General features: G+C 41.0%; 1 protein-coding gene and 1 long non-coding RNA gene across 3 annotated transcripts in view; one reads left to right on the top strand and one right to left on the bottom strand.

Moving 5' to 3' along the window:
• SH2D4B (SH2 domain containing 4B) overlaps positions 1-10,522 on the bottom strand; it is a 149,784-nt gene extending 139,262 nt beyond the window's left edge. The window contains exon 1 of one of the 2 annotated variants that reach the window (XM_078391034.1): positions 7,135-10,522. In XM_078391034.1, the coding sequence (XP_078247160.1) occupies positions 7,135-7,302 (168 nt within the window). In that variant the 5' untranslated portion in view covers positions 7,303-10,522. Of the gene's footprint in view, positions 1-7,111 lie in introns of both variants that reach the window. The other variant, XM_078391035.1, reaches the window with a different exon arrangement.
• On the top strand, positions 5,152-6,411 carry LOC144588349 (uncharacterized). Its single transcript, XR_013543862.1, has 2 exons — positions 5,152-5,279; positions 6,363-6,411. It is a non-coding gene; the product is annotated as an uncharacterized LOC144588349 (long non-coding RNA).
• Positions 10,523-14,559: the final 4,037 nt, after the last annotated feature.

The following is a 14,559-nucleotide window of genomic DNA, read 5'->3' on the forward strand; positions in this document are numbered from 1 at the left end:
TGAAACCAAATGAAAGCCTACTATTTAAAGATTATGCAGACTGATTCAAAGATACAAAGCCATAAGAAGCCTTCAGTGTATTCCTCGACACACAGCTCTGAAGCAGCGGAGAAGATGGGCACACTGCTCACAATCTTCTCCACTGCAGCAAGATTGTTGTATCCTGTACTGTGTTATACACAAGATGGATTCAAGTCCTATGGTTGAGTGAGTTCCTTGCCCACAAGTTCAATCGCCACCATGTTCAGTTAACATTGGAAAAATTCCTGTCAAGAGCCATGCCCGGTCAGTGTCAACAATACTGGTTTAACTGAGAGTCTACCCAGACGAGAACAAAGCTTTCCATTTAGAGGCTGACTGCACATTATTTCTCCTGCAATGGGTTGCACAGACTTTCGTGCCTAAATAATCTGTTTTACAAATTAAGCCTGAGGACTAATCACAAACTAAAACAGCTTGCAAGATTTGCGAGTTGAATAAAGTTGTGCTGGTGTAAAGAGTTGTCATTTAATAGTTATATGAACTCTGTTGTTCTCTCATCAAGTTTGACCCTCGGTGTCATCGGCAGCTTCCTATGTTACTATACTCTAAATCAATTACAGTAATTATTTCTAAACGCCAATATATAAAAATTAGTGCATGTCAATTGTAGGCAAATGTGTGTTTTATCTTTCATTTTCTAGTTCTTTCTTTCGATATTCTCCTCGTCTCCTCTTTTTTGGTGTCAATGTCATGGCCATAAACCTTACACATGTACACAGAGACTTCAGATACCACAGGAGTAGAGCAAGGAAACGCAAGCATCATTTCTTTCCTATTCAGAAATATTTGTGGATCATTAATGAAGTCTAACCAGATGTTCAGAAGAGCAAACAGTAAACTATTCTCACAGCCATGCAAAAAGCTGGTGTTAGCAAGTGACCGAACTAAGACACATAAATTACCATAAATCTCATTTAATCCTTTAGCTCTTAAGTAAAAGAAACAACATTTACGTATATCTTGGGAGCTGAGCATTAAGCAGTGAAATTAATCCTGTCTCATCTAGGCAAGTGATTAACTGAAACTTCCAACCCTGCAGAAGTCACCAATTGTGAAAGACGGACAGGGGAGTAGATTAAACTGAAAATCTCCAGGTCCACCTGTCTTAAAGAGCCTGGAATGCAATTTTCCAGGGCCTCACTGAGACCTAGAAGCTGGTGGGTGGTTATGCAACATCTATCCCTGTGACTAAAGCTTCCAAACTGGTTTATGAAAGACCCTGAGAGCTTGCCATTGCATGATAAACAAAGTATCTTTTGCTTGCTGTACACCCAGCCTTTAGGTATCAGAAATGTCCTTTAGCTGAACAATAAGTTCCAGTGGGGGAGAAAGAAACATGGAGGGCAAAGAAGCTGAAATATAACCTCAGCCTCAGCCTCAGCAGGTCCGTTCCCTGATATCTCAGGGTCAAAGCTTGAAATAAGGGATGGGTCCTTATTAGAGATTAGAAAACTAGGGGAAGTTGGTCACATACTTATTTCATCATCAGTAAGGTAGAGGGTCTAATTAAATTGCATTTACACTGAAAACAGAATTTTAAATTGGTGTTTAAATTTATATCAGGCAGAAACCAAAGAAATTTTTAAAAAAAATAAAGAACGCAATGTTGTGGCACCTTAGAGACTAACTGCTATATTTAATGTCAGCTTTTGTGGACAAGTCCTCTTCCTCAGAAATATGAGCGGGACTACATGGCAAATATTTATATACTTATATTTAAATGTCTGTAGTATCACTACACTGAACACCTTACTGGAAGAAGGGCAATAACATCTTATTCATATTTTTAATCCTCTCCTTTGCCCCTGGTTTGAGCTTTGGTGAGGAGAAAATAGTTGCAAGAATTTTTGAAAATCTCATTTCTTACCATGCAACCATAAACCATTCTCCTGCTTCCCCTTTCTCCTTCCCTTAATAATTTCCTCTTCTACTCTTACCTTAAGACTCTTCATCAGGCTGGGCAATGCAGATATTGGAGTAGGACCAAAATCAAGGTTTTTAATTATTATGTAATTTAACCATGATCTTGTTTCCTGGTGCCAGCTTCCTTTCCTTGCATTCTCCCATTTCTGACTAACTTATCACTGGAGAATTATTGACAGGAAAAATCCCAAGTTCAATTGAACGCTACTATAATTGAATTGCCGAATTACATGAGACCATGTCCAACATAATTGATATCTTGATTGTAATATACTAATGCCCACATTTGGTCCTTGTGTTGTTACAAAATATGTGCAGGTAAGGGAGTATGGCAAGGGGAACAGAAAATGGAGATTCCCCGCACTGTCTGGCAAACAAATACATGTACAACACACACCTGTGTTGACCACTAAACCCTGGGCCGGAGCACCATGTCCGTTTCAATCCACGGTCACTCTATCTGTATTAAAATGATGGCAGCTTCTTTTTCTTTTCTTCACAACAACTAAACATTAACTCTGGAACAAAGGAAAAGGCCTGTATTGTGTGATGTCAATTTGGACACCTCTTGATCTGTTTTGATGTGCCACTTTTCTTCTCTTTTTGAGAAGATCCCTCTGCTCCATGAACATGGAGAGTGGGGAAGAAAGCCACCCCTTGAAATAAGATCAAGCTTCCTTTCAGATCTAAGCACTTCTGCAAGACTTCAGCACCACACTGAGACCTTGTGGTTCTACCCATGAAAATGTAGAAAACACCCAGGACTGGGTGGCTGCCCTGTATAGCTGCCTTGTATATGAGATGGTGAGGGGATGTTCCTGTTTGATACAATCCTGAATATCCATTACATGGCTGTACTGAACTTCAAACAATGTAAATACCGCTTGTACTGTTTCATAGCCCTCATGTTTAGGGTTGCCAGACATCAGGCAAAAGGAGGACATGTCCTCCTTTTTAGCCTAATATCCTCCATCCGGCAGGCAAAGATAAAAACCTTTAAAATGTCAGGCTTTTGTATATTTTATGTTATAATTTTGGATGGGAGGAGGAGAGATGGAAGGACACTCCCCCCGTCTTTCCCCACCCCCACCTGCCTGCCCCCTGTTACCTGCCACCGGGCAAAACCGAATGAGGCAGCCTCCGCTCCCCCAAGGGTCATAAGTTCAAGGCTGGGGAGTGTGGGAGTTGGAGTCCCCGAAAGGAACTTTTAACACACAGCTATTTTAATAAAATTTTATTGATTGTGGTTTAATTCAGAAAGATTCACATGAAACATTCAATACGTCCTCCTCTGTCCTCTTTTTTTTCTTTCTATGTCCTCCTTTTGGTACCCATGTATCTGGCAACCCTACTCATGTTCTGCCATGTTGGCAAAGTCTGCAAAGTGACTTTAATCGCAGAGGAAGGCTGTCTGTTTGAGGTGTGAACTACACTGTTTAAGAAGTGAGTAAAAATGTCTCAGTAAAATAAAGGCGATGCAATGAACCTAAGGTGATGAACTGAGATGAGGTGGATGTGGTGCAGAAACTCAAAAACAATGTCAGGCAGCAGTTGACCTGCCCTTTCTGTGGACATACTTTCCTAATGGGATGTCAGAAACTGCAGTGAAAAATGGTTTCTGCATTTGACATAAGATTCATCTCGATGTGTCTGAGGAAGTAGGCTGTGGTGTTACAAAAGATTTAGTCCTTGAGATGCATCAGACTCTCCATTGTCTTGCTGCAACAGACTAATATGGCTGCTTTTCTTGAAACTGTGAGGAAATCCTATTAAATATATAAAACTCTATTCTGAATAAATATAGCAAGGACTGTGCTGCAAGAGTGCAACCTATGAAATACCCTAGTTCAAAATTTACCTCAGAAACAATCCCACCCCAGAATTTAAAATCTTGGGGTTCCTAGAGTGGGAGCTGAGCTATCTAGATATGCAGATAAGTTTGGAGTGCAAACAAGCCATACAACCAGACTATATAAAGTGATGGGATTGTGTCCCGCCCTTGTAATCTCTTTAATTGCAGAAACGTGAAAACTGAACAGGAGGAGGCTGTTGCTTGGTCTCTCCATGTGACCACAAAAGTCGATGCATGCCACAATGTGGATACTATTCCATGTCCGTTGTCTGAGCAAGTGATGAGAGCATGTATTTGAAAAGACAAACAATTATGATGCAGTGATAAGGTAATAAAATGATCTATGCTAAATTTATTATTTTAAAAGAAATTTAAAAATTTGGGACACTCAGGAGACAGACTGCGGAGGCAGAGGTTATTGTGGCCCCAAAACATCACACCCCAACTGCCTAAGTCAACACCACCAACACACAAGCCCCTCATTCTTTTGCATGACAAAACAACTGGTCACATGGGTGAAACACTGTTCACATTGTTCTGGCTTGGAAAAAATTAGAAGCCTGCAACAGAAGAGAGAAAGAAAAAAAACATGTCCGGAATGAAAAGGTTCAGATGCATTTGAATTGGCTTTTGCATCATGTGATCAGTACAAAAAAGCCAATTAATCTGTTTTCCACCCGCAGCAAATGCTGCAGTATTTCATGGTGTAGTTGCAACCTCACAGGGATAGACTATGCAAGCATAGCACCCATCTCTTCAGACAGTCCTGGTTCTGTACTTAAACTGACAGTGGGAAGGGCAGAGCCAAAATGCTTCCTTCCCTCAGGGCTCCATCTACTTTAAAGGCTGCTGTCCTTTCCTTTTATTGTAGGGTGGAGACCACATGTTCAAATCACCCTGCCTCAGAGTTTGTTCCCTCCTTGAAAGACTTACAGCTTTAGAAACACAGGCAAGTCTGTTGACAGGAGTAAACACCCATAAAATGTTGGACCAAGATGAGCTATATGCATCCAGAGTCAGAAAGACAGACTCTACAGAGTTGCCACTGATCGTTTTCTCCTCTTTTTCATCATTCTTTGTAAACCAGAAAATTAATTACCCGGAAAACAATTCTGCGCACTAAAAAGCAGAATAGGTTTAATGTATAATTTATATATGGAAATGCAGCTGGCAGAAGGGTGACAAATGACTATATAAATATGTTTCAGTTACATTTTTGGGTTAGCATGCATTAAGTTCATCTTCAGCACAAGACGATCTTCATCCTCTTAATGTTTTGCTAAAGCATTCTCAGCACCCAGTACCCACCCACCGCTGAGCAAACTAACAGATCAATCAAACTGAACAGGCCTGTTTGGAGGAAGGGGGAGAAGTGAAAACAGGCAAGAAGGCTGCTGAACCAGAGATATCCTTCCCCACTGAATTTAGTAACAGCAGTGAACAGAAAAAGGAAAGAAATAGGGTAAGAACTCCCCCTCCCACTATAAAAAGGGCATTTTAGACCCTGTTGCTGGCCTGGGTCCATAGGCTGGGTCTATGCTTCCCTCAAATGATCATCTATATTTAAATCAAAAATTACCAGAGTCTGGGACCAATACTTTTTTTGGAACACAACTCCCCAAAACTCAGTTCAAAAAAGCAAAATTTTGAAGCTCTGAAAACTACCTGTCTAACATAAAGTTTCTTGCCCCACTTATCTGTAGCATTTGATAATTCTATAGTCTTTGCCATCACAATTGCCAGCTAAGGCCTGTTTCTTCATGAATTGATGCATGCTTGTTTCCTCAACAAAGCTGAGGTACTCATGGCACTATTTGGGAATGTTTCTGTTGTAAAATTTTGAATTTCTGGTTAAATTCTTCTAGCTATGCAGCAGAAGTGCAGAAATTCACAGAAAAGAATAGCTCCACATTCCCCAGAGTCCACCTCATTTTCTTATCAACTGGCTTTTACAGTCTCAGTGACTCACTCTGAGACATTAGTAGAAGAAAGAATAACTATCATTTTCTTTACTTATAGTTGTAAACAGATGGAACAGCAAATTAAAAAACATGATTGACTGCTTCCGACAGTTTCAACTTCAGCCCAGCTCACCATTTGCAGCCCAGTATTTTACCTCATTCAGACTCCTGCACTGCTTTTCCACAGAGCTTGGAAAAGTTATCTTTAGAATACAAACTCTCAGAACCACCCCCCTCAGGCAGTAGGGAGGGTTCTAAGAATTGTGGTCCAAAGAAATAATGTTTCAAAGTGTTTTTTCTCTGTGAATTTGCATATGCTGTTAAAGCAATGAGCCTAGGTGCAAATGTGCCTGCCGAAAGAAAGTGAGAGCCAGCAAAAGTTTGTCACAACAAGTTCACAGCCTAATATTTTCCAGACTGGAGCCACTGTGACTCAGAATGCTACCCCTAAACTTGAGCAGATTGCATTCACGGCCAATATGCATATATGCATAAAATAAAGAGACAAAATCAACTGGTTGTGCTTCCTTATTATTCTTTTCGTGGAGCACTTGGCTAATTTTCCTTTTTCTTATGCAATGCAGAACACCACAAAATGCCACTCACAGCAGGATCTACCATCAGAGGACGAAATTCCATCACTGCTAAACAGGGACTACGCTTCACTGAGGACTGCATCGTACTGCAAACGCTAGGTAGTCATTTGGTTTCAAGTGACTGTTTTTGTCTAATGAAACACTTGAATTTAACATCCACCTTGACAGATATGGGAATCGCCATGCTGGTGTTCCTGCTCCGTGCCAGGATAAGAGCTGTGTATTTCAACTAACAGGCAATGAATGGGCAGTTCGTAGAGTGCTCGGGAGCCTTTTGACCACAGAAATGGACATAGGCCACTCCTTCTGTATTCCTTAAGGTGCAACCTGATGACACCACAACTCAAATTGGCTCTCCAGGGCTGCTGTCCTCAGGTGGGGACTTAGGTAACTGCAGCTCCCATAGCTATTAATTCTGATCCGGACGAATTTTGAAGTTTTCTGTTTCTCCCTCTCACCTTCCTGAGTTTTCTAACACCTATCCTAATGAAACGTTCTGAAGCATTTGAAAGATCTCTTTAAAAAAATATTTTAGTAACCCAATACAAATACTTCCTAGCTGTACTTTTATGTTTTAGCCATAAGATCACATGGTACAAGTCTTAATTCCCCCCTTCTCCACATTTTACTTCACAGTGCTTCTATCAGAGCAAACAACATAAAGAGAATATAACAGAAATTGGCCCATGAAAGCACCTCTAGAAATGAGCATGGGTAGTTGGAAAATTTCTCAGAACTGCTTACTCTGCTTGGGTCTCACAGTTCTCTTCAGCGCATCCTCTTCCTCCTTGGCTTGTTTGTCCCTTTCCTTCCATCGCCTGACCTGCTCTTCTCGCATCTTATAGAAGAGGATGTGCTTTTGTTCTTCATTCAGTTCAGCCAGGAGCTCCGGATCGATGTACATATCCCGTAGAATTTGCTGCAGCATGGCCAACGGGTAGAAAAAGCCAGACAGGGGCAGGAACAAGAATCTTTTAAAACCCCAGAAGTTTTCCCGGTGCCAGCAAAATAGTACCCTTCAGTGAGTCTCAAAACAATTTGGAGGCAAAGGAGCTGGTCCTTCTCCTGACAGGCTGGATTCTGTTTCATGCTCCGATTACTTTCCCTTAATCATCACAAAAAATAATGGCTTTTTGCATCACCTATCAACAGGTGTTCCCACAGAAAAGATGAAACAGGAGACATGCAGGACAAAGGTATACAAACAAAGATTGAGTGGTATCGATGGCAATACCTCCCCCGCCCGCCCGCCCCCCCCGGAAGATAGTAGTTCTTGATAACTGTCACTAAAATACCTGGCAGTAGCTCACCATTTTTTAAATAGGTGATCTAATTTTGGCACACTGCTCTCCCTTCTCATTTCCACAGCAGTGCGTTCCCACTGATGTGGTGATAGACGTGTGCATCTCTGGTTTATTTTTAAATCCATGATGTCACGGTGAAAAGAAATGACACCACTGATATCTATGCCATTCCACTGCCCGTTGGGGATGGATTTCCGTTGATAAGAGGTCAAACACATTTATACATTTACGCTGACTCTGACTACTCTTGCCCAGAACCCACACCACCCCCAAATTGCCCAGGGTCATAATTAGCTACTGCCAAGAGCCATGGAGATTCAGTAGCACTAAATTGTTACGGAGGATCGTCAAACATAAGTGGGGAGAAGGCAGGATGGAATGGAAGAAGAGCCCAAAGCTGCAGTGAGAAAACTCTGGAAAGCAACTAATTAATATTAATTCAGCCAACGTCCGTCATCTGTCATCAGCAGTTCAAGCAGACTGCGTTAACCCTCCAAACCTCCATCCTGTGATGAGAGAAAAGAGTTGAGTTTGGTTTTGAAGCACATTGAGACCTTTTGCTGTTTTCTGGAATTTTCCCTGTTCTCCATAAAAAGTTGCCAGCTCTTTAGGGTTTCTGTTGAGACGATTGATATTTCCTGTTATTAATTATCATTCCAAACCTTCCAAATCAGCAGCTAAACAACCACGCCCCTTCGATCTGCACAGACTGCAAAAATTTGGAAAAACAAAACTGAAAAAACCAGGTATTTTCACCATCAATTACTACAGAGATATGAGGGTCTACTCTATTAAACCGATGGGCATTTTCCTTTCCCCTGAGGAAACACCCTTTCAACAGGAGGTGGGGAAATCCGATGGGATGGAGGCCAATAAGATTTGCCTTTGTGAGCCACAAGGAGCTTCAGGATATCAGTATACCAACCCCTGGCTTTTATGCCACAAAAAATGGGACTGTGGGGCAAAGTGATTAACTGAGACGCTAGATCTGTGAGCTGCATTTTTAATACCAGTCTTGCCATCCCAGTCTTGTAATAGGTGATGATCACCATGCTTCATTCACAGAACCTTTAAAGAGATCCAAATGCCATTGTCTTCTTTTGAAATCCCCCCTTTTTTACCACTTCTCCCATTCTCCAGTCCACAAAAAAATCCTGAACAGAACAGTGCTGCAATCGATCTTGATTATTGACAATAGCAGACCTCTTGCTGGAATCACCAGAGCTTAAAAATGGCAGGGCGGAGACTTCTGGGAGCAGTTCTCCAAAAAAGGAACGTGTCGAAGGTCTAGAAATCACACAAAAATTATGGACAGAATGAGTTAGTTACTGCTGGGTGCTGCTGTAACACGATTACTCCTAAGTCTGAAACAAAAAAGAATTACTGCATTGATCCATTTTTCAAAAATTCAAACCCAGCTCTTAATTGGATCTGTCTTCAGCCTGCAAAGCATACTGAATGAAATCCTGTTGTGCAGCTCCATGGGCACAATGGTGATGATATCATCAGCCATGGCAAATTGCCACTACTTAAAGGCTTTCTTGGGGGATTTTGGGGTCCATGCACCTTTGCCTCGACATTTGAGTCATAGGCACCCCCCAAACAACTTTTAATGGGTGATTTACCTTTAATCAGTGCTAATTGTCATTGATGATGTTATTACTATTATGCATGTAAAGCTGCACAACAGGATAACTGCTAGATAGCTCAGTGATTTCTGGCTGTGGAGCCAGAGGTTGGGAGTTTGATTCCTTATAGACAGGGGCTGAACCTGATGATCCATAGTCCTTTCCAGCTCTGCAGTTCAAAGATGATTTTTGTTGTTGTTGTTTTAGCCACTTTGTATTCAGTGAAAATCTACAAATTTAGAACAGATAAATATGTAATAGAACAATTGGCTCCTTCAGTTATCTGAATTCAGGCCACCCAAAGGCCACAGGAACACAGTGATCTTATACAATTATCATACTACTTTAAAATATATTTAAAAGTGAACAAAAGCATTCCTCTAAAAGCAATACTTTGCACAATTTACAGTAGGGCACCTATACCATAGGGGTTTATCTGTGAAGAGCCTCAATCATCCAGGTGAGGTTATCTGGAAGTTGAGTCATGGCAACTGGACCTCTTTGTCTGAAGAAGCTACTTGGATGAATAGCAAAACGTTTCAACCTAATAAGAAAGACATCCAGTTGCCATGACTCAACTTCCAGATCCATAGGGGTTGGTTCCACTATCTACCATGGGTGCTTGAAACTACAGATACAAGGGAACCTTATATACAACACACAAGGGAATGGGACAAAGGCCACGAGGGGGTGCCCTTGTATGTTCCATATAGGGCGGTGGCCAACTGCAAATAAGTGAAACTGCGCAGATCAATCTCATGGATACAGGCATCCTACTATATGACTACTCCTTGAATATAAGAGCCTCCTTGCTGCAGAGCAAAAATATCTAGCCCAGGAGTATGCAAATATGGCCATCCAGATATTTTCAGTTTCTTAGCCATAGCCAACCTAGCCAATGGTGAGGAATTATGGGGAATGTGATTCAAACACATTTGAATGCTACATTTGCCCAACCCTGACAAGATGGCTCTTTTTGGGAAGCTGTTTCGCTGTAAAACCTCAGAGGTGGTGACCTATTGGCACTCCAAATGTTCTGGACTACAACTCCCACAGACCTTACAGAATCCCCAGCCAGACAATACAGGCTGGGGTTTCTGGGAATTGTAGTTCAAAAGATGTGGACTGCCAAGATTTCACCCCTGCCTCAAGCAAACTCGTGCTTCAAAAGGCCATTAGCATGCTCATGTCCGACCTTTTTCAGTTCATAATCACATAATTGGTTGACTTGTATCTGATCCCTCCATGCAAGTCTAAGAGTGACAGCTTAACCATATCTTAACCTCCGTTCTGGAATTGTTCCAATGTGTCTCTCGGTCACTTGAATTTTTCCATTAAACTTTTCAGCTTAACATCACACCTTGCAATAGCCCAGTCAAATGGCAAATGCTAACATGACTGGGGCCAAAGTAACAGATTGTTCGGGCTGCTCCTAGAGACAGCTTGTCTGAATCAGGACTTTTTAATGGTAGTGGAGAGAAAGAGGGTAAATAGATGTGGGGGGGGCACCTCTTCATGCTGTGATCCTATAGGAGGGTAAAGAAGCAAGAGGCAGCTGTCGAGTGGATAAAGTAAGATGCAAGAGAGCCACATACTCTGCCTTGAGTTCAAGGAAGAAAGATGGGATATAAATAAATAAATTTATCAATCTGCATTTTTAAAGGACAATGACTCTAACATGTTCTGTTAGTTTCCTTTATTTCTTTAATACGTGTGCATAGGTACTATTCCCCACTTGAACTACTTCCCAGATTAAGCTGAAGACTGCTAGAATACCAGGAAAGGGATTTTCTATTCACATCGCTAACCTCAGCAGCGGAATGTAGGAATGCTAAATGCTATATACATCATCAAACAATCGGAATTAAAGTACTGTAACAGTAACACACACAATTCCAATGCCCTATACAACAAAACCTACAAATATAATAAGTAAACAATGAAACCCACAAATATATTAAGTAAACAGATAGAAGGCCAGTCAATAAATAGTACAGTGGTGCCTCGCATAACGATGTTAATTGGTTCCATTAAAAACATCGTTATGTGAAAACATCGTTAAGTGAAACACCATTTCCCATAGGAATGCATTGAAAACCGGTTAATCCGTTCCAATAGGAGCCTATTCAATACATTTCAATGGTGAAAAAAAAATCACCAAAAATTCATAAAGACTCAGAACGAAGCCAAATTACTTTAACGAAGGTTTTATTAGGTGCACTAACGATTCCAAGCATTTTAAACATTTTTAAACATTTTAGAATATTTTAAAAATAGCGAAAACAGGGCTGTCAAAAAAACATTAAGCGAAACAGGGGACCTAAAACTGTCATCGTTAAGTGAAGCAAGGTCCCAAACATCGTTATGCAAAAATCCCCCATAGGAAACATCGTTAGGTGAGGCGGCAAAATTTCCAGCATAGGCCATCGTTATGCAAATTCATCATTGAGCGAGGCACTCATTAAGCGAGGCACCACTGGTACTTAAGACACAACCCTAGCAGAGCACGCCAGGCTCCATCCACCAGAGTAGAAAGGTATCATAGAATCACAGAACAGTTGAGTTGGAAGGGTCCTATAAGGCCATCACATCCAACCCTCTTGCTCAATGCAGGAACCCCAAGTGGGGGATGTGCTTGACACTCTTCTTCCAAAGTCTGTTCATTCACCATAATGGGAGGAAATTTCTCTCAACCTGCACCAGGTTTGTTGAAGCATCTCCTGGGTTGGGCACATTGCCAGAGGCCAGGAGAACTCAGGACCCCACAGATCCAAATTCTGTCCTGATTTGCCCACAAAGTGCCCCTGATCATCTCTCCCTTGTCTCGTCTCTTCAGGTTGAGAATGTGTTTGCAGGGGTAGGCAGTGTGGGGCCCATAATTGTATCTCTCACCCACAAGATGGAGAGACTCCATTTTTCCCATGGAGTCTGGGACTCTGTCCTACAGCCCATAAGACTGAAATGCACAACATTTATTTTATGGTGCATGTAAATATTCTAACTTGATTTTATGTATTTTTTGATCATGCATGTTTTCCTATTGTTGCATTCTACTCTGAAATTGTCAAGGGGAAGCAGTTTCTAAATAGTCATAAATAAATAAAGCCTAATAGTGCAACAGAGCTAAAACTGCTGAAGGAGACAAATTGCAGGATTCATTAGTGTATTATTGTCACTGGTTCTGGTTTTGTTTATTATTAATCTAGATTCAAAGTGTCACTCTACCCATAAAAGGAGAAAGATTTATACCACTTGGAGAGAAACCATCATTTGCAGGGGGGTTTCCTTTTGCAAAGAAGGAAGTCCTGCGGATATTAACAAAGACAATCACGATATCAGAAATATGATTCATGATATAATCCATGTTGATTTGTGATGTAATGATATCAGAACATTGACCACAGGTTTAGAGAATTTAACTATTTGCTAAAAATGGACAAATGTTCCAATCAAATACTGAAAAGCAAAAACAAGCTGAGAAAGTAGCCAAATAATTATGCCTCAGAATATACCAATTTGGTCTTAGGTGAATCATAAGATAAATAGTAGAATGTTATCATCTCTAAAACAGCAGTATTAGTCTGTTTCAATATGGGGGGGAGGGGAGATTCTGTTGGCATCTTTAACAAATTCACAGACTTGCATGCATTACTGTCTATCTCTTTAGATCTCTAGGGAAATATTCATGTTATAGGTGCCTAGCTATGTTTCATGATGCTTGGTTATTGATTTCTTTTGTATTGTAAACCGCCAGAGTGGCCTCTGAGCAGATGGGCAATACATACATACATACATACATACATACATACATACATACATACATACATACATACATACACACACACACACACACACACACACACACACACCCCTACCTACCTACCTACCTACCTACCTACCTACCTACCTACCTACCTACCTACCTACCTAACTAACTAACTAACTAACTAACTAACTAACTAACTAACTAACTAACTAACTAACTAACTAACTTAACTTAACTTAACTTAACTTAACTTAACTTAACTTAACAGGAAAGATGGTTGTTATCATCCAGAAAAGTAACTTTATACTCTGAAAATGACCTAGGGGAAAACAGCAGTCCAAGTTAGAGATGGGGATGACTCACCATTTTGGTGAGTCCTGCTTTGTGATCCATCAAAGGTGACGAATCACGAAGCATAAAGCTCCCCCCCCATGAACTGAAAAAGCACGGATTTATTTGTTGATTTGTGGGAGGGCTAGGAAAAAAAACCTGCTGCCCCACCATCCCCCCCCCCCGCCGCCACGTCGGGTCTCTGAAACTGATGAAGGGATGAATATTTAACAAATCATCAATTTCTTACAAATATCACAATCCTTTTTTTTTTGTCTCCATATCTAGTCCAGATATAAAGCACCCTCAAATGTGAATAGGCCACAAATGTAACAAAACTATAGATTCTGCCACAAACTGTTTCTACTCTATTGCTGTAGAAACCTGGGGAAGCACAAATGTACTCTCAGAAACTGAAAAGGGGGGTGGGGGAGAGAAAGTCAGGCAGGGTTGGAGGGGGGGCAAGGGATTTCCTTGCAATGGTTTAATTTTAAGGAAGTGGATTTTGAGCCATGAAATCTCATACTGGAATAAAACCGATAAATCTTCGAAGTGCTACAATATTTTGTCTTTTTCTCCCTCTTTTCTTTTACCAATAGGCTTGTTAAAGTGTGTCTGAGGAATACTGAATCAACATTAAGTAATCTTGACTCTGCACCCAGAATATAATTTGCGGAGGAAATCTGAGACACAGAGAGGATTTATGATTCCGGGGGGCCCTTGTGTATAATTACTGTGTCAGCGGAGAGACCAGGGAATCTGGGAAGGAGAACAGGAGATGCACAGTGGGAGTCCAGAAGTGCAGAGAGGAGAGTTAAATTTTGATTCATGCCTATCTTTCTGCACAGTGTCAGTAAGAAAAATAAAATGGAAGAAAAGGCTCCCCTGAACATATCTTTCCAGGTTCTGATCTACACACATACAACAGCCGTTTTTTTGTTTTTATTTCTTAATAGAATACCCAAAGCCAGTTTCCCCCTCTTAATTATGGATGATTGTTTGTCGTATTCTTTCCTTTCCAACTTCATTTTTCTCCCTACAAAAGGCAAAGTTAAGTATATGCTGCCCTCTAATGGTCAGGAGGATGCCTGATGCTTCCAAAGGGGGAAAAGACCTTTGCTTAGGCAGAAATTAGGGCACTTTCTGTGTGAAGGCTG

Source organism: Pogona vitticeps, chromosome 3 (genome assembly GCF_051106095.1).
Source record: "Pogona vitticeps strain Pit_001003342236 chromosome 3, PviZW2.1, whole genome shotgun sequence".
Taxonomy (NCBI): Eukaryota; Metazoa; Chordata; class Lepidosauria; order Squamata; family Agamidae; genus Pogona; species Pogona vitticeps.